The sequence below is a fragment of the Penaeus japonicus genome, unplaced genomic scaffold (genome assembly GCF_977035675.1).
Source record: "Penaeus japonicus unplaced genomic scaffold, GWHDUDI00000001_assembly GWHDUDI00000011, whole genome shotgun sequence".
Taxonomy (NCBI): Eukaryota; Metazoa; Arthropoda; class Malacostraca; order Decapoda; family Penaeidae; genus Penaeus; species Penaeus japonicus.
The window spans coordinates 36,314,317-36,339,316 of NW_028234413.1; the positions used below are offsets into that span (position 1 = coordinate 36,314,317).

A 25,000-nucleotide genomic window follows, 5' to 3' on the forward strand; every position below is an offset into this window, starting at 1 on the left:
TTTCTAACACAAACGAAAACGGCCCTTGACTCGTCTTTAGATTCTAATAGTTTTATCTAACACGAATGAAAGTTTATTTAGATTCTAACGTACCTGCACTTGAATTGTCTCAAAATTCTAACACCCTCTTTCAACACAAGCGAAAGATTCTTCGGATTCTTACAGCCTCTTCTAACACAAACGAAAGATTCTTCGGATTCTTACAACCTCTTCTTACAGATTCTTCAGATTCTTACAGCTTCTTTTAACACAAACGAAAGATTCTTCGGATTCTTACAGCCTCTTCTAACACAAACGAAAGATTCTTCAGATTCTTACAGCCTCTTCAAACACTAACGAAAGATTCTACAGATTCTTACAGCCTCCTCTAACACCCCCCCTTCCCCCTCCCTACCCACCAACAGAGTCACATCGAGTTGCTTGGGCGGGAGTGGACGAGTGCTTGCATCCCCGGGAAATGGTCGCAGGACCCCACCACGGATCGCCAACTGAGTGAGTTGTTGTTGCTTTTGTTTTTGCTTTGGGGGTTGGGTTATCCTCTTGAGATCAGTGGTCTTGTTGTTGGTGTTGCTATTTCGTTTTTTGTTTTTTTGTGTGTGTTATTTTAAGTTTTGATTAGTTGGGTATCTTTTATCTCTTGTTCTCTCTCTCCCTATCTTTCTCTTTCTCTCTGCCATGTCATGTAAAAAAATTCAACTTCAGTACAGTAAGCAATCGTTTTCCTCGTCCCCCCCAGAGCGGCGTTACAATCACCTGTGCAGCGTGTGCCCCGGCCAGAACTGCGACGGCGCGGGGACCTATGCTGGCTCGGGGGCGCTGCGCTGTCTCCTCGAACAGAAGGCGGACGCGGCCATTGTCTCTGACGTAGACTTCCGCAGAGAGAGGGATACGGTAAGGAGGAATGTCTTGGAGGGAGGGGGGGAGGGATTGGAGGTAGGAGAGATGGGGGATAGGGGAAGGGGGGGGAAGGGAGGGAAGGAGGGAGGAAGGGATGGGGAAGGAGGGAAGGGATGAGGGAAGAGAAATATATATATATATATATATATATATATATATATATATATATATATATATAGAGAGAGAGAGAGAGAGAGAGAGAGAGAGAGAGAGAGAGAGAGAGAGAGAAATTGACAGATATAGATATAATCAAATAAATATAATTACTTGAGACCATACTGAACTGGAACTGTAAGACTAATCACATACAATTACAAAGTCGAAGCCCTTTCACAACGCACCCCACATCGCTCACCCTCTCAGAATCAACAAGTGGAGAACCTGCATCACTTCTGCCGCGTCGGGAACGGCACCGTGCAGCCCCTCGGACCGGCCGCCCTCGCCGACGGGGAGCCCTGCGACTGGGGTCAGCGCCCTCGCTCGGTCCTGCTCACCCCCGTCTGCCGAAAGGATTCGTGTCGGTGAGTCCTAAACGTTGGTCCTTGTTAAGATTCATTCTTGATAAAAGGAAAGAGAGTTGGGTGGTTTTGGGAATGAGAAAGTCTAGAATTCCATCTAGTGTTTTCTTTTTTTCTGGTCGAAGGAGATGGAAAGAGAGAAAGATAGAGGAAGAGAAGGAAAGAGAGATAGATAGAGGCACAGAAGGGAAGGGAGATATATAAAGAAAGAGAAGGAAAGAGAAAGAGAAGGAAAGGGAGTTAGATAGAGAAATATATGGATAGAGAGATAAATAGAGAAAGAGAAGGAAAGAGAGATAGATAGAGAAAGAGAAGGATAGAGAGATAAATAGAGAAAGAGAAGGAAAGGGAGATAGATAGAGAAAGAGAAGGAAAGATAAGTAGAAAGAGAGAGAGGTAAGGCGTCACCTCGGATATCCTTCTCTCCCGTTTAGGACGACCCGAGATCCGTGGGTCAACAGCATCATCAGCCATGCTGAGGCCGTGTCGCAGATCCTCGGCCTTCCTGCGTCCACCAAGTTCCGGGCGCTGGAGACGGCGCTCATGCCAGCGAGGATCATTAAGAACGGTAAGTGTGGTGAAACGTTTGCATACCCTGGGACGGGTAGTCGTACCTACACCCAAATGCACACATGCTTTAATATTCTTTCAGACACGATTACGGCTACACACACATTGGGAATCAGAGCACATATCATACACGCATATACACACACAAAAACATAGACACACATACACGCCTATAAACAATTATATATGCACACACACACACACACACACACACACACACACACACACACACACACACACACACACACACACACACACACACACACACACACACACACACACGCACCAACAAAGTTCCCCAGCCCACAGTCAGCCAGGGCGATGATGCCACTGTCTGAGTCACGTGCAAGGCCAAAGCCTAACGCCCCGCTCCCGTTCCCCTTCCTCCCGTAGCCGGATACAAACTCGACCACAGCCTAGTCAAGAACCCCGTCCGCTTCTGCGTGACGAACGAAGCCGAGTTCGCCAAGTGCCACGACTTGCAGATGGCAGCCAGGGCTTACGGCGTCGGAGCCAACGTGGGGATCGACTGCGTCCTGGACACCAACGACTCGCACTGCTATCCGGACATCTACCTCGGGAGGGCGGACGTCATCGCTCTGGATGGAGGAGACGTCTACCAAGTCAGGCAGTAAGTCCCGCTGTCGAAGGAGCTGGTTGAGGACTGAGAGAAGGCTTTTACGTCTGGGAGTGAAAGGGGCTGCTTGTGTGTATGCATATGTGTATATATACATAAATATGTGTGTGTGTGTGTCAACGTTTACTTTACCAACACCTTGCCTCCTTTTTACAGAGACTACGGCTTCGAACGTCTTTTGAGTGAAGTGTACAGCACCAGCACAGGCAGCACAACGTCCTCTTATTATGCAGTGGCCGTGGTGAGGGCAGAATCCAACATCACTTATTTCTCTCACCTACGAGGTCGGAAATCTTGCCACACAGGCATCGGGAAGACTTCGGGTAAGAAACCACATCATTACAGACCGAATTTGCGGTTCATAATCGTTTAATACCAGAAAACATGATGAGGCATAATCTCCATTACCTATACATAACGTCCCTTTCATTACCATCTAAGGCTGGAAGATGCCCGTGGCCATGCTTCTGAAGGAGCGGCTGATCGACCCCCGCCACTGCAACTACATCAACGCCGTCGCAGAGTTCTTCACGGGGGGGTCATGCGCCCCGGGAGCCAAGTCCAGCAAGTACAACCCCAACGGGAATTACGTGGAGTCGCTCTGCCGCCTCTGCAGGGGCGACACAGACACCCACTGCGTCAGGGGGACCAGCGAGCCCTTCTACTCGTACTCGGGAGCCTTCAGGTGTCTGGTTCAGGGCGGAGGCGACGTCGCCTTCGTGAAGCACACGACCGTACTGGACCACACGGGTGAGTCCAGGGACGCTTCTCCAACCCAGAGAGCGAGCGAGCGAGACCGAAAGAGAGAGAGAGAGAGAGAGAGAGAGAGAGAGAGAGAGAGAGAGAGAGAGAGAGAGAGAGAGAGAGAGAGAGAGAGAGAGAGAGAGAGAGAGAGAGAGAAAGGGAGCGAGAGAAAGAGAGCGTGAGAGAGAGGGGGGGAGAGAGAGAGAGAGATAGAGTGAGAGAGAGAGAAAGGGAGCGAGAGAAAGAGAGCGAGAGAGAGAGGGGAGAGAGAGAGAGAGAGAGAGAGAGAGAGAGAGAAAACGTCTAAAGTCTTTGCCATTTCCCAAGTCTCTTCCATTTTTGTAGAACATGATCATATAAATCGGTCTATTAATAACGTATTTCCAAAATTCTTCCCTTCCAGATGGACACGGCACTGCCTCGTGGACGGTGGGGCTTCAATCAGACCAGTTCAAGCTCTTGTGTTCAACCGGAGACCGAGCGGCAGTGACCGAGTATAAGACATGCAACCTGGCAATGGTTCCCGCACACGAGGTCAGTTTTCTGTTGCTGTTTTCTTCTTCTTCTTCTTCTTCCTAAACATGCTTTACATTATAGGGACGAAAGAAAAACTATAGTCAACGACATATTCTTCATGAAAATCCGTGAAAGAAAACTGGTAAAAAATAAGTGTAATGTGTATTACCATAATAAACAGTATCATAATTGATATGAGATAGAGAGAGAGAGACAGAGAGAGAGAGAGAGATTGCGAGAGACAGAGATAGACAGAGAAAGAGAGAGTGAGTGAGAGAGAGAGAGAAAGAGAGAGAGAGAGATCAAAGCAAAATCCCCACGGTTCCGCCTTCCAGGTCGTCGTGTCCGGTCGAATGCGAGAGTCCAGGAAGGCCCAAGTCCGTGATGTCCTTCTCAGCGTCTCCGAAGTCTTCGGCAGCAACGCCCCCGGAAGCAAGACCTTCAGGTATGCCCCTTTTCACCTCTTCCTCCGATACCTGATAAAGCAACCTTTCAATCAAAGGAAACCAATCAAAGTATGATTGAAATTCTTTTTTTTATTCACCGCTGTATTTCCACTTTGTTTGTCTGTACTCGCGTCACCTCCTTCCTTTCTTCAACGTCATTAAGTTTCCATTTTGAAAATAGGGAAACCAACCTAGTGTGTTTTCACGTATAAATAACATGGAAAAGCAAAACGATGCCTCTTTCTTAAGTCTCTCATTTCCTTCTGACTTTCAATTATACGCATTCAATCCACCTCCTCGTTTCCTTCATATTGCTTATTACATTCACCCAAGTCACCTACTTACACGCACTCAAGCCACTCCTTCCCCTCCATCATATTGCCAATTACATGAACTCAAGCCACCTTCTCCTTCCCTTTATTCTCCCAAATCAAATTAAACGCACTCAAACCCCTACCTCCCCTACCCCATTTCATTCATACAACCAATTACACGCATTCAAGCCCTCTCTACACTCCTCTCATTCACACAACCAATTACCCGCACTCAAGCCCCCTTCCTGTGTCCTCTGCACCAGGCTCTTCGGCAAGTACCAAGGCAAGCCGGACTTGCTCTTCAAGGACTCGGCGGTCGGGCTGAAGGCGCTGAGCGAAGACACGACGGAGGAAAGGGTCAATAAAGAAGATTACTTTAAGAAACTTGATGAACTGCATTCCTGTGAAAGTAGGTGCTTGTTTTGTTTTTGTTTTCGTGATCTTTTATTTTATTTGTTTTGATTTTCTTTGTCTTCTTTTCCTTTGTTTTTTTTTTTCCTCGTTTTGATTTTGTGTTTTTGTTTTTTTCTTTTTTCTCTCTTTCTTTCTCTCGTTTTTTTTTCGTTTTTTCTTTCTCTCTCTCTGTCTCTGTCTCTCTCTCTCTCTCTCTATCTATCTATCTCTCTCTTTTTCTTTCTCTTTCTCTCTCTCTCTCTCTCTCTCTCTCTCTCTCTCTCTCTCTCTCTCTCTCTCTCTCTCTCTCTCTCTCTCTCTCTCTCTCTCTCTCTCTCTCTTTTCCTTTCCCTTTCTCTTTCTCTTGCTTTCGCTCTTTCTCTATGTCTCTCTAATAATAATAATCATAATCAGGATAATAATAACAATGATAACGATAATAATAATAATAATAATGAAGATACCAACTACGACAATAACAACCAGAACGATAATGATAACGATAATGATTTGCAAAACCTTCCCCCCATCTCCGCCTCCTCCGGCTGCAGTTCGCGTGTGCGCTCTGGAAGACGAGATGGAGGACTGTGAGGCGATGGTGTCGGACATGTGGGAGGAAGGCTACCGCTTCGTCTGCGTCAGCGCTAGGGACAGGTACGTGTAGGTGGGGGTGTGGGTGTGTGTGGGGGGGGGGGTTGTGTGGGTGTGTGGGTGTGGTTGTGGGTGTGTGGGTGTGTGGTTGTGGGGGGGGGTGTGTGGGTGTGGTTGTGTGGTTGTGTGGGTGTGTGGGTGCGTGGGTGTGTGGTTGTGTGGTTTTTTGGGGGGTGGGGGTGTGGGTGTGTGGTTGTGTGGGTGTGTGGTTGTGTGGGTGTGTGGTTGTGTGGGTGTGGGTGCGTAGGTGTGTGGTTGTGGGGGGGGTGTGGGTACGTGGTTGTGTGGGTGTGTGGTTGTGTGGGTGTGTGGTTGTGTGGTGTGTGGGTGTGTGTGGTGTGGTTGTGTGGGTGGTGTTTGGGGGTTGTGGTTGTGGTGTGGGGTTGTGGTTGGTTGGGGGGTTGTGGGTGATTTGGTTGTTGTGTGTGTGGTGTGTGTGGTGTGTGGTTTAGTGTGGTTGTGTTGTGCCGTTGGTTGTGTCTGTGGGAGAGAGGGGGTGTGTGGGTGAAAGGGATGGTTGAAGGAGTGCGAGAAAAGGTAGGGAAGAGAGAGAAGGAAAAGGGGTGAGAGAAGAGAAGAAGAAGGGAGATAAAGAGAGATGGAAGAGATGGATAGATAGATAGATAGAGAGATGGAGAGATAGATAGATAGAGAGAGAGAGAGAGAGAGAGAGAGAAGAACAAAAGAAGCTAGAGAGAGAGAAAAAAAAAAAAGAGAGATAGAGAGAGAACGACAAAAGAGAAAAAAAACACACTCATCTCACCCCTCAGACTGGACTGCATGAGACGGGTGAAGCTTCGTCAGGTGGACATGTCTCCTCTCACGGGCCGTTACCTCGGACAAGATAACTTCCGGGTCTTTGCGGTCATGCGAGATCCTGCCTTCGCTTCAGGTCAGTGTTGTTTTCCTTATCAGCTGAGCGTGATGGTGAGGATGATGATGATGATGATGATGGTGATGGTGATGGTGATGATGGTGATGGTGGTGATGATGATGATGATGATGAGGAGGAGGAGGAGGAAGAGGATGACGATGATGATGGTGATGGTGATGATGATGATGGTGATGGTGATGATGATGATGAAAATCAACAACGGTAATGAATAGATAAACACAAATAAAGGTGCATAATTGAAGAATAAAAAACTCGTTCATTAACACAGACGAGTTCCGGTACAAGGCAGTGGTCGTGGTGCGTCGTTCTCGAGTGGCCAAGATCTCGGACTTGAGGGGAACCAAGACGTGTCATACAGGCTATGGAAGGACGACAGGCTGGAGGATACCCGTGGCACTGGTGAGGACTCTTTAGATGTAGATAGATAAATAGATAAGAGAAGTCTCAGCGGGTCCCTCTGTAGAGTAAAAATATGTCTGTAGAATCGTTGTTGGCGGTTCTTTTCTCCCTCTCCGAAAAAAAATCGCTATATCGGTTTATTTTCTGCTAAGAATCAGTTTTTTTAAGATTCTGTGTGGTTTATTTTCTCTGTTAGATTTTTTTTTCTTAAATCTTCTATGGCTTATGCTTTCCATTAAGAAAAAAAAAAAAATCATCCTCTGGAATTGTTCGGACTCACAAGGTTTCGAACACCACGTTCCCTTTTCCTTTTTTCTACCACTTCATCTAGTTAATCTTGCTCACCCCCACCCACGCCTTCCCCCCTTTCAGCTGAAGCGGGAGGGCGTGATCTCCCCCCTGTGCGACCCCCACCAGTCTGCCCTCGAGCATGAAATCGCGAGCGTGGCCACCACCTTCAACCAGGCCTGCGTTCCTGGCGCCTGGGCCACGTCCGAGAGCTTCGACAGCGCCCTCAGTAAGTGTCCCTCTGGGGGAGTCTCTTTCGCCGTGGCGGATTTTTTTTTTTTTTATGTCTCTTCTCTGATTTTTTTTTTTATGTTATTTTATTAGTCTTCTTATATTTAGGGGGGGTTCTCTCGTTTTTTTTTTTTTTTTCTGTCTATTTCTCTGTGTGTGATTTTCTCTCTTTCTCTCTCTGTGATTTTCTCTCTCTCTCTCTCTCTCTCTCTCTCTTCCTCCCTTCCTCTCTCCCTCCCATCCTCCCTCCCTCCCTCCTTTTCCCTCCCTCCCTCCCTCCCTTCCCTCCCTCCCTCCCTCCCACCCACTCCCCCTCCCCTCCCCCCCTCCCCCCTTCCCCTCCAACCAAACCAAACCAACCAAAGTCCCGTCCCTCAAATCATTCAACCCTTTCCTCCACAGAGAGCAAATACAGCTCGCTATGCTCGTTGTGTCGGAGCAAAACGTGCGACAAGAACGACGAGTACGCAGGCTACACGGGGGCGCTGCGGTGCCTGACGGAGGGAGGCGGCAACGTGGCCTTCTCGAAGCTGTCGGTGGTCAAGGACTTCTTCCAGGTGGGTCTACGAGTGGATTCTTGGTGTTGTTTTTACTACTGTTATTATTATCCTTATTGTTGTTATTTTTATTTTATCTATTATTATTACCGTTACTCTTATTGCGGTTACTTTTATTGTTGTTGTCATATCTCTTATCACTTTTACTCTTTTTTTTCTCTCTCTCTCTTTCGTCGTCTCTCCATCTTCCTCCTTTCTCTCTCTGCTCCCTCTTCCTCTTCTCCCTTTTTCTCTTTCTACTTCCACTTCCACCTTCCTCCTTTCTCCCTCTGCTCGTTCTACCTTGTCCTCCTCTCTCTGTCTGTCTCTCTCTCTCTCTCTCTCTCTCTCTCTCTCTCTCTCTCTCTCTCTCTCTCTCTCTCTCTCTCTCTCTCTCTCTCTCTCTCTCTCTCTCTCTCCTCTCTCTCTTCTCTCTCTCTCTCTCTCTTCTCTCTCTCTCTCTCTCTCTCTCTCTCTCTCTCTCTCTCTCTCTCTCTCTCTCTCTCTCTCTCTCTCTCTCTCTCTCTCTCTCTCTCTCTCTCTCTTTCCCTCTCTCTTTCTCTCTACTCCCTCTTCATCTCACCCTGACCCCTCATCCTCCTGTCTCCGAACCCCGCTAATGACCCTCCCCTCCCCCCTCCTCCCGAAGGACAACCGTGCCTTCGGATCCGAGAGCTACGGCCTCCTTTGCCGCGATGACCGGGTCGTCTCCATCTTCTCCCCCGAGGCCGAGGATTGCTACTGGGCGGCGCGACCCTGGGATGCTTACGTCACGTCGGTGGATGCCAGGTGAGGCCATGAGAGAATGGGATGGGGGTCGGAGAGACTGTGATGTGGGGAGGGGAATGTCGGATAAGTAATCGAAGAGAGAGGGAGAGAGAGAGAGAGAGAGAGAGAGAGAGAGAGAGAGAGAGAGAGAGAGAGAGAGAGAGAGAGAGAGAGAGAGAGAGAGAGAGAGAGAGAGAGAGAGAGAGAGAGAGAGAGAGAGAGAGAGAGAGAGAGAGAGGAGAGTGAGGAAAACAAACAGGTAGACAGACGAGACAAACAAACAGATAACCAATGAATCAGAAACACAAAGGAAAATAAACCCCCAAAAATAGATAATTACACACACACACGCAAAAATAACTCACCTGCTGATCAAGACCTCTCTCTGAAGACCCAAACTCAAGGATGACCTTTTCCTGCAGCGAGTCCAAGGCCCAGAAGTTGTTCTCGGCGGTGACGCAGGCGAGGCTGAAGGGCGAAGAGAACCTGAAGGCGCGCAAGTGGTACTCCACCACACTCGGCATCAAGCAGAACCTCCAGGACATCTTCCCCACTTTGGTCAACATCACCACCGAGGAATTCTACGGCAAGAGTGAGTTGCTGTTTAGGATATTACTTAATTGTGCGGCTATCGAAATGTTCATAGACTTGAAACATCTTATTCGATGTGATTCATTGACCATATGAGTTATAGTCCTGGAGAGAAGGCTTGGTAGAAATTTTAATCGAATCCTTGTTAACATATTTTAGGTGCTAGATAGTTGTAACTCACTGGGGATGGGTCAATAACATTTTCTGAACATTTATGCTAATTCTTATGCCAAGAACACATACATATTACATACATACACTGGAGACACGCAGCAATAGTTTCGCATTACAAAAGACGAACACATTCGAGACCCCGAAACCCTCCAGCTCGATGTTTCCCTCCCTCCTTCCCTCATGGCCTCGAAAGAAACAATTCCCAACTCTCTTCTGACCCAACAGCTCAGATGAACATCGTCGAGGCAGAGGAAATGTGCCCAGAGGAACCCGTGAAATTCTGTGTAGTGCAAGCGGACGAGTTGAGCAAATGCACAGACTTACATGATGTTCTCAAACTGCGCGGCGTGTCTCCTCCCTTGCAGTGTGTCATGGGCACCAGCCTCAACGACTGTCTCAACCTCATTACCCGCAACAAGGCAGATCTCATGACACTCACTGACAAGCAGAGATTCAACACGCATCAGTATGTTGTTGATGTTTTTTTATGTGGTATATCTTATTCGATGAATATGTTTTTTTTTTCATTCTTTCCTCATATATTTGATTATTGTTCTTGATCTGCAGTTTGATTGTAAAGACTTTGTATGTGTTTCATCTCACGAATCTGAAACATAATTATGCTAGGATAAAAAAAAAAGGTTTAGAAATACCTAATATATATAAATATCTTTAGGTCATTTATTTTCTATCGTTCTGATCATCGTTTCCATACTTATACAGAGCATACAACTTGGTTAGCCTCTTATCTGAGAATTACGGCCAAGGCAAAGACAGCTTGTACTACTTACTGGCAGTCGTTTCAAAGGCGTCTGGAATCAGCTCGACAAGTGACTTGGCGGGTAAAACGTCATGCCAGAAATCGAGAAGTAAGTGATGGGTAACTGCATTAATACTTTGCATTTTTTTTTCTCTCTCTTTTTACATTAGTAGAGTATATTTTTTTCTAGATTTGTAGAGTCGTGTATTTTACCTGTACTACAACAATAAACACTACCTTTGTAATGATTTAATCTGCATATGACAATCTTAAAGAATTCTATAAAAAAAAAACGACCATACCAAAACTCAAATTAATCGACGATCGAGTCATTCATCACAATAACTCAGACAAAATACCAATAATCATGAAAACTCTTCCAAACCGCAGATGGCACAACAGATGATCAAATCGACGCCGAACTCAAGGAATGCCTCAGCGGTTCGAGTGAATTCTTCGGCACCTTCAGAGACGCCTTTGTGTGCCTGAGTTTAGGCTTCAAGGACGTGGCCTTCGTCAAGTACCCTGCAACAAAACCCACAGGTGAATTAATTTTCCTTTCTTATCCCAACATAGCACTAAAAATAGGATGATTTTCTTCCAGACACAGAACAACAACATACCAACATAGCACTAAGAATAAGATGCTTCCCTACCAGACACAGAACAACAACATACCAACATAGCACTAAGAATAAGATGCTTCCCTACCAGACACAGAACACCAACATACCAACACAGCACTAAGAATAAGATGCTTCCCTACCAGACACAGAACAACAACATACCAACATAGCACTAAGAATAAGATGCTTCCCTACCAGACACAGAACAACAACATACCAACATAGCAATAAGAATAAGATGCTTCCCTACAAGACACAGAACAACAACATACCAACATAGCACTAAGAATAAGATGCTTCCCTACCAGACACAAAACAACAACATACCAACATAGCACTAAGAATAAGATGCTTCCCTACAAGACACAAAACAACAACATACCAACATAGCACTAAGAATAAGATGCTTCCCTACAAGACACATAACAACATACCAACATAGCATAATAATAAAGTGTTTTCCCTTCAGATGCAGAGCAACTCGATTACTTGAACAGTGACGACTACAACCTGCTGTGTCCCAACGGCATAGCTCCCATTCACAGAGACAATCTAAAGGACTGCAATCTTGGCCGGATCCCTGCGAATGTGGTGAGTAATTTGAGGTGTGATGAGTGGTGATGAGTATGTTGGGTGAGTGGTGATGAGGCTACTTGGGTGAGTGGTTGGTGGTGTGATGAGTGGTGATGAGTATATTGGGTGAGTGGCCAGGAATGTGATGAGTGAGTGGCCATTCTGGGGAGATTTGTCCCCAGATTAATCCACGAGATTTTCCACCCAGATGAATCCACAAGACTTTCCCCTCAGGTTTATCTACAAGATTTCCCCCAGATTAATCCACAAAATATTTCCCTAGAGTAATCCAAGAGATCTACCCTAGATTGATCTACAAGATTTCCCCCCCGATTAATCCACGACCACCCCTCCCCCCCAGATTGTGACCCGGCAGACGGAAACTGGAGCGAGCAAAGAGAACATGAGGCACTTGATGCTAACTGCTGCTAAGAACTTCGGAAAATCAGATTCCTACTTCAGACTCTTTTATGAGTATTTCTCGTCAAAGGATCTTCTTTTCAATGTAAGTGTATGATAACAATGTTTAGTGTAATATTTTCCAATCTATATATAACATATATTTTTTAGACATATCTTTTTTTATGATAAACCACAGAAGTGAACAATCCTTCATACAGAAATACATTTTCTTCATTGGTATATTTTGTTTCTCTTCATAATGAATTAACTTTATAAACTACTAAAGCAAACATTTCTCCACAGGACCAAACCACAGACCTGTCTGTGCTTTCAGACGAGCACTACCAGACTGAGGTCATGAACATGTTCTCAATGGCTTGCAACCTTTATAGTCACCATATTCGCACCAGCTCCTGGCTTAACACGTAGACAGGCCTTCTTGTGAGCAAACGTAATCCTTATTTCTCTTCTATGAAAGAGACGTGGGATTATGTACATTTTCTCATGTCCCTGTGTGATTTTCTTTGGAAACTCCTTTTTTCTACTAAGTAAGACTACATAAAGCAATGAGTTCAGAATACTCTATTTTTGTGGGAACAATAATGATTCCTTATCCTTACTCTTTCTTGTCACATAATTACTTTCTTCAAAATACCAAGTGACTCTGATAAAGTAGAAGGAAGAGCTGTGGGATTTTGGGACGATGCTAAGACAAACAGAGCATATTGGATTTACAAATGTTGAAAGTATTCCAAAGTGTACTTTATACTTGAAACATTACCTTTTTTTTATGATGGAATTTATTCTGTATTTCATGGGTACTACTGAAAGATTTGGTAAAACTTATACATACTGAATTGGTGTATGACATTATTAAATCCATGGTAATGATACAATCCAATTCCCAAGTTGTATTATGATTCATGTGAGATTTCTAAGATTCTATCATTTCCATGGAGTTTGAAATGCTTTCCATATTTTTCCAATAATTTTCAGATATGGTGTAGATATCATTTACCCACTGGTTTAATAAATATCCTTTTATAATAGACTGTAATTGCTCAGATAACGATGACAGATGAAACTGATTAACAGGTGATTTTATGATTGGAAACTATCATATCCTTGCAAAGGTATTGAAAAAAAAGGAGATACATACCCTTCCACTTCGAAATTCAGCACTCATTTCCAACAGCGTGTTAAACTGCCAGTTTCGACTATATCCAAAACACACAAGTTCTGGTTGTGTGTTTCAGTTACAAGTCAGAATTTGTGGTTCACTCAATGACAGTGAGTGATGAACTTGGTGTGAAAAGGACTGTACATCATCTATTTCTCTTACATGCAAGAAAAATATTTAAAGTTGGCCTGAATATCTATTTTCTAATGATTATTGTTGAATGATGTTCATTCATTACACAGAGGTTACAGAGTCAGTAAGTTGTTTAATATTCATTGATATAAATCCATAAGGTATAGCTGTTCATTTACAGATGCTTCATTATGATATAGTTGCGCTTGTCCATGCACCTACAAAGATAAATTGAGTTTAAATTTAATCATCTACCAATGAAGAAAATCTGATATTTGAATGAAAATATTTTCTTTATAAATTTTTTTCATTAGGATTCTTTGGCTGATTCTACTCTTTTAATGTCCATATTTCCTATAACCAATAAACTTAGGTTACAATAGAACATGAACAATGTTGAATATTGGAAGGAAAATATAGCTTTCATGTGAAATAATAGGAACAGGTGTAATAATAAAACTATAAGATCTGAAGAATTATGTATTCTTTATTTCATTACCCTGTATCAACTTTAACCATATTCACATGGATACTTTTCTTAGCAGGTAAGGACACTTGGTACAAGTACTGTATCATAACTTGGAACACAAATAAATTCAATGCCATTATAAGCATTGATATACATATATAATCACCTTAAGATCATTTTCAAATTGTAGACATTAAAAGCTAAGAGAGAATGCTTCATTGCTCATTATATTTTATAGAATATATCAACCGTTACAAAGAAATAATAAAAATAACAATAACAAAAAAATGAATAGAATATATTCTGGTACTTTTTATAAAAATAAAAATATATGGATAGAAAATAAATGAGCATCTATTTTTTTCCTTTTGTTTTCATAAATAAATAAATGAAAATGATCAAAGCATACTCATACACTAAACATACTAAGGATACAGCCTTCATTACGTAATCAAAAATTGACCGAAATCAACCTGAGCGGAAATTGAGAAAAGCAAAATAAGTATTTCAACTGACCCATTCCAGACAGCGTCGAGAAGACCATGACAGCCCAGATTAGGCCTAAAAGATGGGCTTAAATACAGTGCAACTTCGGAAATTGCTCGCTGTTGAAGCTTGCTCACAATCATAAAGTTATGTAACCATCACATCACTAGTTTCAAAGTTACAGCTTTCCAAAGTCAGCCTGAACCCTTGCTTTATGATGGTTTTATGGGAAAAAGCTTGCTGTGTAACTCTATATGACCAGAAGCACGGAGAAAACATTTCCTCTGCTCCTCTAAGCTCACTCGGGTTCCCATCCACAATAGGAAGAAAAGGGAGGGGTGGGGTTCTTAGCATAATAATTTTAACTGAGCAAGTATTCCCAATATCAACTGCAGATGGACTAAACCTGAACATTCTCAAAATGGCAATTAATTTAACATTATGAAAACAACACATTTCACATAATATACAGTATCTCACAACATCTAACAAACCTTCAGTGTCACATAGTCTATCATATATAATTTTATCATAAGTGACTGGCACAGAATACAGTTTTGTCCATTTCAATAAATCTAAATTCATATAAACATTCAGGAGCATACAAAACCAATTATGTAAACCTTATAAATCACAAAATAGTATTTTTTTTTTCTTAAATACATACATAATGGCACTTTCTCTTGCTTGGACAAATAACAAATATATCTTGATAGACGCAACATAATCCATCATATTTCAACCTAATTCTCTGATTAAATAAACAGTAGCTGCCTAAGCTTAAAGCATCATAGCACTCACAAGGAACACAAATTGCAGAATATATGCATTTGCAATATTCTGTGCAATTAAACAGAATCAATGGAGTAGAACTGAATCATGCATTGGCACAATGAAATGGAGCAATCATAGGTATTGCTATGAAAAAAATATATAAATGTGCAATAAGCTACAGAAAAAGTCTAAATCTTAATGAAATATCATGAAGTAATTATAATAACAATAATGACAGCAACAGTAATGTTAATGACAATACAATTAAAATCAACAAAAATATTAATGACAATGATAGTGACAAAAAAAAAATAAATAAAAAAAAAATAAATAAATAAATAAATAAATACCAATAAAATAAAAAAATAAAAATAATAATAATAATAATAATAGTAATACTAACCATTACCACTGAAAATGATATTCATAATACTAATACTAATAACAGAAGTGGCAACAGCGGTAGTAAAAGCAACAGTAATAATAATGGTAATAGTAATCATTAGCTTGCATCTGTTTCTACACTTGCAAAGGTAATGATAATAACAATAATAATATTGTAATAATTATGATAATCATAATAATAGTAGTAGAGTAATAACAATTATAAAAATTATAATATTAATAATGATGATGATAATAATAATAATGATAATATCAATAATAATGATGATGATAATAATAATAATAATAATAATAATGATATTAATAATAATGATAATATCAATAATGATAATAATGATAATAATAATAGAAATAATAAAAAAAGAGAAAAAAAAAAATAATAATAATAATAACAATAATAATAGCAATAATAATAATAATAATGATGAATAGAATGATAAAAAAAAATAATAATAACAGACCTTACAAGCTACTCAAAGAAAATAAAGAAGAACAAGAAATTGAATTACATTTTCGTCAATAAGCTTTTCCCACAACTTGCAAAAAGGAGAAAAAACATCAACAAAATATCAAACGTACCTCATCATATTCACTAACTCTTCCATAAAATACTATTGCACTTCAAGATGCATATGAGCCTAATGTTCTATACTGCCGACAGAGTTTCCATATAAAACAAGTCATACTATTGCAACCAAAGGCAACCTGTGGTTTGAAGAGGTAATGTATGTCAACCTTATCACAATCTGAGTTTTCATTAAGCTTAATTATGGAATATCAACTAATGGACCATCATTAAGTATTGTCTATAAGAGTACAAATAAGTAGAAAATATCACATCCTGCATCATTAGAAAAAAAAGGAAAACAAAAAAAAAATCCTTTACCAGGAATGCTTCCGTGTTTTGGTCTATTTTTCAGGCTAATGTAATTCCCTGTTTCAGTGTATACATGTATAACATGCTGATACACCAGATGCTTCATTTCTCTGGCTTTATTTTGGGGTTCGGATTACTGGCCAAGGCTTCGGCAGCCATTTCGATACATTCATTGGAGCAGAAAACCCAATTCTTGGACATTTTGAAACGTTTGCCCATCAGAGGCAGTTTGCAGGTGTAGCATTTGAAGCACTGGGGGTTGGCATGGTAGAAATACCCTCGGTGTCCGCAGCGATTCATCTCCGGGGAAATCTTCTCTTCGCAGGCTTCACACATCTGAAAATGCAAAAGTTCTCTAGGTCTAATGGAAGTTCAATGGCATAAATGCATTAATGCCTTTGGTATGCATTCTCTGGTGAAGCTCCACCTCTTTGCTCTAAGAGGGGAAAAAAAGAAGAGTACCTTGGTTTACGCAAAAAAAAATTGCTGATTTATGTTCCTAATAACAGACTAACATGTACCATGGAACAATGAATATTCAAAATTTTAAAAATGAACTGAAATATGCAGTACCTGCTTTCAATAATTTATAAAAATGTACAAAATGTTGTTACTCTTTACAGCCCTGAAAATTGTGAGGAAAGCATGTGGTAAGTAGCCCTTACAACCCCTTAGCCTAGGAATCATGATTTTTTTTATATACTCTCATATGAGTGCTTATGATTATACAGTAAAATTTTCAGGGTAAGCTGTATAAAACGCGGGCTCCTGCACAAACAGCTAAATTCTGGCCTATTGCCCTTTATGTTTAATTTCATTAGGATCTATATTTACTTATCCTGTAAGGGTTGAGAGAGTTAAGAAAATCACCAACAGTCTAGATGAAAATAAGGCACTTCTATATAAAATCCACTGATCAGAAATTTCATCTCTTTGATTTTCATGTCATCTAGGGATGAATATCAAAACATATAAATAAAGAATAACAGGGCATACACAACTAAAATTTACACATAATTGAACTATGCAATGTCAGATAAAGCAAAAAGAAATTCAAGACTATACATCATAATTCGAAGTAGTTTCATTCATACCTTGGCTAAGCATGACATGTAACAGGGCAGGCAATGAGGGTAGCCATCTTTGTCTGGAACGTAGCGCTGTCCTGCCAATTCCAGATCACAAATATAACAGCTGAAGTGGTGGATATGCCAGTCGTACCCATCAGCTCTTGTCCAGGAGTTGCCAAATATCAGCTGGAGTGGGGAAAAAATAGAATAGAATTTGTTCATCCACACTAGATGTTCTGGCAGCATCAATAACTACAAAATAAGATAGTGTTTCACAAATTCATTAACAATCACGTAAAAGCCCTGGTTGTGCAATCACAGGATCACTGGCCCAATTTTAATTAATTTTGGTTATTTCAGTGCTATGCTTACTGGTCTTTGGTAAAGGATGATAAAATAAGGACAGCACTAGAATCACTAATAAAGAGAACAAACTCTGACCTGTTAACCGGGTGGTAGGACGGTTGTAGTAGCGCCCGGCAAAAAAAAGCCCAAGCATGCCCGGGGCCCAGCATTTTGCCTGCCAGCATTTCATTTACACGTTTTTAATAATTCGAACGCCCCGGCATTTGGACATTCAAGGCTAGAATTCCCCCGTCGGGGATGGGTTAAGGATGTGTATAATAAATTTAATTATGCAGAAATGGTACTAATATTTCAAAAGAAGTCTGAAAGTTCTCGTAGTGTTTGAAAGCCTTATAATTCAGATTTTAAAGTCTATTTGAAAGTCTCATAATGCAGATTGTGAATTCTAGATTCCAAAAATAAACTTGTTTGAATTGATTAAGAGTAGATAGAGGCGATTGTTTGGTGTATTTCCGCACCAGTTCTTGAGACAGTGCATCCTTTTGGGCTTAAATATTCATCCTAGACAATTGGAGTACCACTAGGCACAGGATTTTTTAGTAGATAGGTGTTGAAAACTAGTTTTGTTAGGACCAATAGCAAATAGATAATGAGAATATTATATCTCGGCCAAACCTAATGATTGTGAAAATATCTTTGAATTTTCTTTGACTAACCCCTGAAGAATGTGCATACTATTTTATGTCATCCTTGGGTGAAGACATACACAAAAAGTACCAATATTCCACAGAAACCCATAAAGTATTTGTAATGTTTCCAATGTTTTGTAGATTTTTATCTGCATATTCTAAAAATAAAGCTCAATTTTCTGTGTCAATTGCATTAGAGGAAATAGAAGTGATTGTTACGTACATTTTGATCTCAGTCTGTGATATAATAATCATCCTAGACAATTGGAGTACCAATAGGCACATCCTAAAAAAACTAGTTTTCAACACCTATCTACTAAAAAATCCTGTACCTATTGGTACTCCAATTGTCTGTGATATGTGTCCTTAAGGGGTAAATGAAGAAACCTCAGCCATTATATAAAAGCTAAAATATGTTTTGTCACTTTAGTATCACTATATTTTATGACATCTGATTGCCATATGTAAAGTCTTAAACATTAAAATCATTTAACAACCACCAACTACATTCTTATCTACCTCATAAAATAATATCAAAGATAAAAATGCTTTAAAGGTAAAATGGCCAATGCAATCTTTCCTTTGGTGTGTACATCCCTATGACCATTATGCTTATGTAAAATATTGTAGAGGTGTTGTCTTCCAGAGTTAACATGATGTTTACCAATTACACTACAAGTTGAGAAAGTAATTAAATATTACATAAACTGATCATCAATAAGAACCAATATCATGGGGTATCTATTACAATGCTAGAATATAAATAATTACAACTGATATAACTAGCTTTTTTCTTCAGCAGGCCCTGATATCCCTGCACAATCAATTTCAGGATGAATTATCTCTAAAATTAACACTATACAATAATTTAACATCTCCTTTATAAGAAATTAAAATAAATAAGATGAAAGAGGAATACAAGGGTTATCTATAAATTTGGCTAGACATTAGTAGTAAGACTACAGTCAAATAAACAGTAGATTCTCACATTAATCACAATCTCTGGCACTTCCCTGATGTAGAAAAATACACATTAGAGACACTTCAAAATTCATCTTGAATTTGAAAGTTAAAAGCCTGCCAATATATGTATTTCTTAACTGACTAATTCTTAGCATTCATTCTACCACAAGGCAATTCAAAAGAAAAAACAAATGAGACAAAGAGAAAGAAAAAAAAAAACAAAAAAAACGGAGATGTCTGCCATACCTCATCACATGCTCTACACCTCGGCATCTCTGCAGCATCGGTGAAATGACGTCCGCAGAACACCTTTCCATCCTTGTAGAAGTAGATCAAGTCGGCCAGCAACTCCTTACAGGTGAAGCAGCAGAAGCAAGCAGGATGCCAACACTGGGAAGACAGGGGAACTTTTAATGCCATGCTCTTCCTCTTAAGTATTTTGAAGTCCATGCCCATGTGATGTTTGGTTTATTTCCAATAATCTTTTTACAGAGGCAAGTATCACTCTCATTAGTTAAAAATACTTTCCATTTCTTAAACTCTAACAGCATTATTAACAATAGGTGTTTATCTCAATCAAAATAAGATGCCTCCCATTGCATCTTTTAATGGATTAACCAACCTTTGCATCCTCCACTATGGTTTTGTTTAATAACATCTTTTTACACAAGTGCTTAGCCACTACTGCTACTATTACCATCATTGAAATTGCAATCATATCATTTTCATCATAGTAATGTTAATAATAATAATTATTATTATTTCCAAAAACTTCAAGGATAGGGATAAACAGATGAGGTCAGGTAAGCCTGCTAATTGACTCCTTGGTGACTAAGCATTTGTAGAGTCATCTATGAGTAAAGATAAAAATATAACAAAACCACAAAGGACAGCTAATGTATACATGCACCCCTGCCATCAATAGCTTAGATTCTCAAAAGAAAATTCAACAGAAATTATAAAAAACATAAAATATGCTTGTATCAAACCACATTCAAAAAAATTCTTGAAATTACATACATTTTCCTATAACAATCTATTCTAATCTGCAAACCAATCAATAACCTCCTTCCAATTGTGTAATTCATCCTCTCACACAGGAAAATAAGTACAAGACTCGTACCTTATCTGGCCCAGCTCGCTCACAGAAGATAGCTACGTCACCAACATTCATGGGGAGACTACAGTACTGGCAGGAGAATTTGCTCTTCTGACCCACCAGGGCGGTGCTGCCTGGCTGGGAACCAATGATCTGGCTTTCCCCTGGGAAGAGCACAGTCACGTCTTGCCCTGGAGCTACTGAAGACCCCCCTAGAATAGATACAATAATCTCAAAATATATGTGAATAAATGACTCATTATTAGCTTTAGGTACAGAATAAATACATTTTAAGTACAGAATAGAAATATACTTTACACCCAACATGTAAATTATCATCTATATAACATCAAAAAACATATAAATAAAAGAATACCTGTTAAAGTGTCCATACGTGCACCATAAGGAGCTTGTGTCGCTTCCACTGCTGTGATGTTCCCAGGCATTAGAGGCATCTGCTGTTGCATTCCTTTCCCTGGGGAATATCCTGGCTGGCCCTGAACATATCCTGGTTGACCTGGGTGGCCCTGAGCATATCCTGGTTGACCTGGCTGACCTTCCACATATCCTGGTTGACCAGGGTGGCCCTGAGCATATCCTGGTTGACCTGGCTGGCCCTCCACATATCCTGGTTGACCTGGCTGGCCCTCCACATATCCTGGTTGACCTGGCTGGCCCTGAGCATATCCTGGTTGACCTGGCTGGCCCTCCACATATCCTGGTTGACCTGGCTGGCCCTGAGCATATCCTGGTTGACCTGGCTGACCTTCCACATATCCTGGTTGACCTGGGTGGCCCTGAGCATATCTTGGTTGGCCTGGCCGGCCTTCTACATATCCTGGCTGTCCTGGCTGAGAACCAACCTGGCCTTGTGCATAACCTGGTTGACCTGGTACAGAGCCAGGCTGGTCAGGTGTATAACCTGGTTGACCTGGTTTATATCCTGCCTGTCCTGGTACATAGCCTGGCTGACCTGGTTTATATCCTGCCTGGCCTGGTACATAGCCTGGCTGACCAGGAATTTGTTCCTGTCCTGGGATGAAGCCCTGTTCTGTTCCCTGTCCCTGTTAAAAGCATTAAAAGAAAGTTCAGTCTATTTAACATTTATCATACTGATACAAATGCTCACACATATTAGTAAGTATGATTTTAAATCCCTAAACAATATGCCAAAAAAGAAAAAGAAAAAATTTCAATGGTACCCTTTGGTAAGTAAAGAAAAAGAAAAAAAGAAAAGAAAAGAAAAGAAAAGAGAAGAATGATCCTGCAACTTACCTGTGGTTGCATTTGGAGATTGGCCATCCCAGCAGTGACATTATCCAGAGGTTGGTTTCTTCCCAGGCCTGTGAGAGGCCTGCTGGTGCCAAGTTTTCCACCATAAACCATGCTATGCACTGGATCCTCTGGCCGGCTGGTCACATTTAGGTAGGGTTCCTCAATCATCCCACCCAGGAACTGATTCCGCGGATCATTCTTGTTGATATTTGCTTGATTGGTATTCTGGTTGCCAGCTGGACTATTGTACTGCCCCTGTGACCCTGGGATGTTATCTTGTGGCATATGGGAACCAGGAGGCATCATCTGACCCATTGAAGGATCTTGTTGGTAGCCAATATTTCCATTAGCATCAATATCCCCTGTCATCAGTGGTGTGCTAGAGCCAGGCTTATACTGAGAGTGCAGAGGCTGTGCCATTGAAACAACTGGTGCACCAACGATTTCCTGTACCAAGCCTTGCCCAGCAACTTGGGTCTTGATGCGCTCCAGGTAGGCGTGGAAGCTCTGCAACTCCTCAGGATGTAAATTATCACAACGCTGGGCCTCATCCATGTCATAAAGAGGCAGCTGCTGCTCCAGTTGACGTTTGCGTTCTTTAGCTGCCTGTAAAAAAATAAATGAATAAAATAAAAAACTGTTTCCTTTCAGCAGCAAAACAATCCTTAACCCATTGCAGACGGAGATAAATTTGCTTGCCCAGCCTCCAGGATAGGTTTTATTTTAGAGAGAGACCGCTTGAAGCAATATAATTTGAATCATCCCACTCTCTTTCGGTCATTCATTGTAAAACTAGAGCAGTTTTTGTGTTTTATTTTTTTGTGTGATTTATTGAGTTTAGAGACTTATACGTGCCATATGACAGGCTCTATCAGTGCTGCAGTTGACTAAAATTGTAGTATATTATCCATATTACCTCATTATTTTCTTTATACTCAATGTGATAGAAGTATTGCTGTTTTATGGGAGGACAAAAGGCAACTTTATTTTTTCGTATTTTTGAACTGTCATGAACAAATATGAAACATATAACCCCCTACAATAAAGATAACAAGAAGAGGTAGGGAAGAGGAATGAAACCTGTGCTTCTGACTGTGAGTGCCACAGTGAAAGGCATCCATATTGGCACAGGAGCACATTTTAGACACTGGGTATGGATTGAGTCACCTTCCTCATCTCGTTCTGCCTGCACATCCTTCATTGGCGGTACTTTAGAGCAAGGGTTCATCAACTTAGTGTGTGCCATCGCTCTATAGAGACAGTGCTTGCTAGAGATCATAGATGGGTGCCATTCAAGGCTCTCTCTCCTGCTGGTGCTAGGAAAAAGTGGTGCCATCTAGGTTTAGGACGTTAAGCTAGCACGATATTACGGTAATTATAGTAATTATGACTGCAGTAGCCATCATCACTCATTCCTTTTTCATAGCACAATAAAATAGCATAGTATTCCAAAATCCCCGAACGTCATGTACGTCATGACGCCCGTCGTCAGGCCAAAGCTCCTACGTCATGTATGTCATGACACCCGTACGCAATGGGTTAATAGACTAAAAATACCTTAAAAAACAGAATTCTTATCCTCATTATATTGTTCAACCAATGTTCATCTAAAGTAGCCGTAAGAATCCTGTAAAGAAAACAATCTGTAAAAATACACACCTCAGTGCCAGCAATGGGCCTCTTCTCCATAGGAATCAGTGCCATGTATCTTGAAGCCAGGGATTTCTCTACATTAGGTGGCACCCAGTCAAATTTGACATTTTCTGGTTGCCCAGTTTCCTCATTGATCATTTCCAAATTGTTTCCTGAAAGCAAAAGGTTATCAATTACACTAGAACCAAAGAATGCTTGACAATAAAATCAATAGCTAAATTGAATATGACAATCGTTCAAACATTCTCTATTCTTTATGAGCTATTTTGCACCTATAAGTCAGTAAATTCCTCAATATCTTATCTGTGCTTATTATACAATAATCATACAGGAAAATATACAAAGTAAATAGTAAAAGTTTCTCATATTGGTCCATACGACAATAACTACCCACACAGAATTTTAAACAAAGAGTCTTATCATTACCATTCACTCTAGTTATATCTAATGTGACAACCTATTCATCTAAGCTTACAGAAACACTGAATAATCCCTTTTCCCACATCAAGCTTTGTACTATGTATTACACAGTGATATTACCATGGCAGTATTCCAGCTCTTCTTTCTTGGTGCGAGGTGGTCGATCAAACAGCTTGCCAATTACTATTTTTCCAATATCTTCATCGTCCTCTTCGACTTCATGGTCATATATGCCACAACGACAATTCATGCATAGTTTCCTGTAAAGATTTTTTCTCTTTTTATCTCATATGCAATAATCATTGGTAATTATCAGTTAACCCATTAACGACGGATGACAAGATAACACGTCTAGTGGTTTTTGGGCTACACGACGGGGACGCGTTACTTTGTCTAGCCCGGGGCGCGGGAAGAGCCAGCGCGCAGCGCTGGCTCGCGGCTAGTGCGGCCGAGAATCCCGACGCGTTAGGCTTATGCGTTCAAGAGTCCCGGAATTTTGGTCTATTTAAGCCGGATTGGCCCCGTCGGGAACGGGTTAAAGGTGATTTTCTCCAGTGGATCTGTAACACCCTCCTCTAAGGGAACCAACCAACTTTTAGCGACCTCTTCTTCAAACCTCTTTCCCACTGATCATGACTGACCAATCATTAGCCAGCGATCATGTTTGTGAACTAACCCTGATTCACTGTCTATGTATATGAAACCTTTACACCAGATTAATCCATTATGACTCTGAACCCTAGCTGTATCAATGGTATTTACAAATTTAGTTTCATTTTTCCAAACACAATAAATAAATCTTCCATCATTTCTCTCTGCAACACAATATTTATGCTGTGATAATAGATTTCTTCATAGGTTTTCTTTTCTTTTCTTTTTTTTTTAATAACCAAGCAACTGCTGCTTATTCACACAGTTTATATTACCATATCTTTACACCTCTGAATTGGGGAATTGTATCAAAATAGAGTAAAAGAACAATGTATTTTTGCAAAGAAGCCCCCTAGACAACTATTTGCTTAATAATTAAGGCACAAATCATTTAGTGATTATAGAAATATAACTAAACAGGTACAAAAAATAATGAATAAAATTTCCTATTAATATTTAGTTTTTGAAAGTATGACTGAAAAAAAAAAATCATATATGCTCATGCAACAATCCTATTAAATTTCACAATCCAAATTTTAACCTATTGCAAAATTACGAGGGGGTTGCTAAATGTGCACATCCTAACAAATTTCATAATTTCAAATTTTGATTAATGTTGCAA

At 40.7% G+C, this 25,000-nt stretch overlaps 2 protein-coding genes across 8 annotated transcripts in view; one reads left to right on the forward strand and one right to left on the reverse strand.

Annotated features, from left to right (window-relative positions):
• The window catches only part of LOC122267724 (uncharacterized), a 20,390-nt gene extending 6,673 nt beyond the window's left edge, over positions 1-13,717 (forward strand). For all 4 annotated transcript variants that reach the window (XM_043037857.2, XM_043037858.2, XM_086542019.1 and 1 more), the window contains exons 6-28: positions 405-492; positions 737-891; positions 1,261-1,418; positions 1,850-1,983; positions 2,379-2,616; positions 2,779-2,945; positions 3,064-3,372; positions 3,770-3,900; positions 4,218-4,327; positions 4,906-5,051; positions 5,587-5,689; positions 6,457-6,578; positions 6,850-6,980; positions 7,353-7,497; positions 7,902-8,056; positions 8,685-8,824; positions 9,226-9,395; positions 9,794-10,034; positions 10,292-10,437; positions 10,719-10,871; positions 11,424-11,545; positions 11,889-12,032; positions 12,233-13,717. In XM_043037857.2, coding sequence (XP_042893791.1) covers positions 405-492; positions 737-891; positions 1,261-1,418; positions 1,850-1,983; positions 2,379-2,616; positions 2,779-2,945; positions 3,064-3,372; positions 3,770-3,900; positions 4,218-4,327; positions 4,906-5,051; positions 5,587-5,689; positions 6,457-6,578; positions 6,850-6,980; positions 7,353-7,497; positions 7,902-8,056; positions 8,685-8,824; positions 9,226-9,395; positions 9,794-10,034; positions 10,292-10,437; positions 10,719-10,871; positions 11,424-11,545; positions 11,889-12,032; positions 12,233-12,358 — 3,534 coding nt within the window. In that variant the 3' untranslated portion in view covers positions 12,359-13,717. The remainder of the gene's footprint in view (positions 1-404; positions 493-736; positions 892-1,260; positions 1,419-1,849; positions 1,984-2,378; positions 2,617-2,778; positions 2,946-3,063; positions 3,373-3,769; positions 3,901-4,217; positions 4,328-4,905; positions 5,052-5,586; positions 5,690-6,456; positions 6,579-6,849; positions 6,981-7,352; positions 7,498-7,901; positions 8,057-8,684; positions 8,825-9,225; positions 9,396-9,793; positions 10,035-10,291; positions 10,438-10,718; positions 10,872-11,423; positions 11,546-11,888; positions 12,033-12,232) is intronic.
• Positions 13,709-25,000, reverse strand: part of Tes (testin LIM domain protein) — a 21,008-nt gene continuing 9,716 nt past the window's right edge. For all 4 annotated transcript variants that reach the window (XM_043037852.2, XM_043037856.2, XM_043037854.2 and 1 more), the window contains exons 3-10: positions 23,848-23,987; positions 23,314-23,459; positions 21,655-22,260; positions 20,756-21,443; positions 20,404-20,591; positions 19,527-19,670; positions 17,347-17,508; positions 13,709-16,588 (exon numbers count right to left, since the gene is read on the reverse strand). In XM_043037852.2, the coding sequence (XP_042893786.2) occupies positions 16,355-16,588; positions 17,347-17,508; positions 19,527-19,670; positions 20,404-20,591; positions 20,756-21,443; positions 21,655-22,260; positions 23,314-23,459; positions 23,848-23,987 (2,308 nt within the window). In that variant the 3' untranslated portion in view covers positions 13,709-16,354. The remainder of the gene's footprint in view (positions 16,589-17,346; positions 17,509-19,526; positions 19,671-20,403; positions 20,592-20,755; positions 21,444-21,654; positions 22,261-23,313; positions 23,460-23,847; positions 23,988-25,000) is intronic.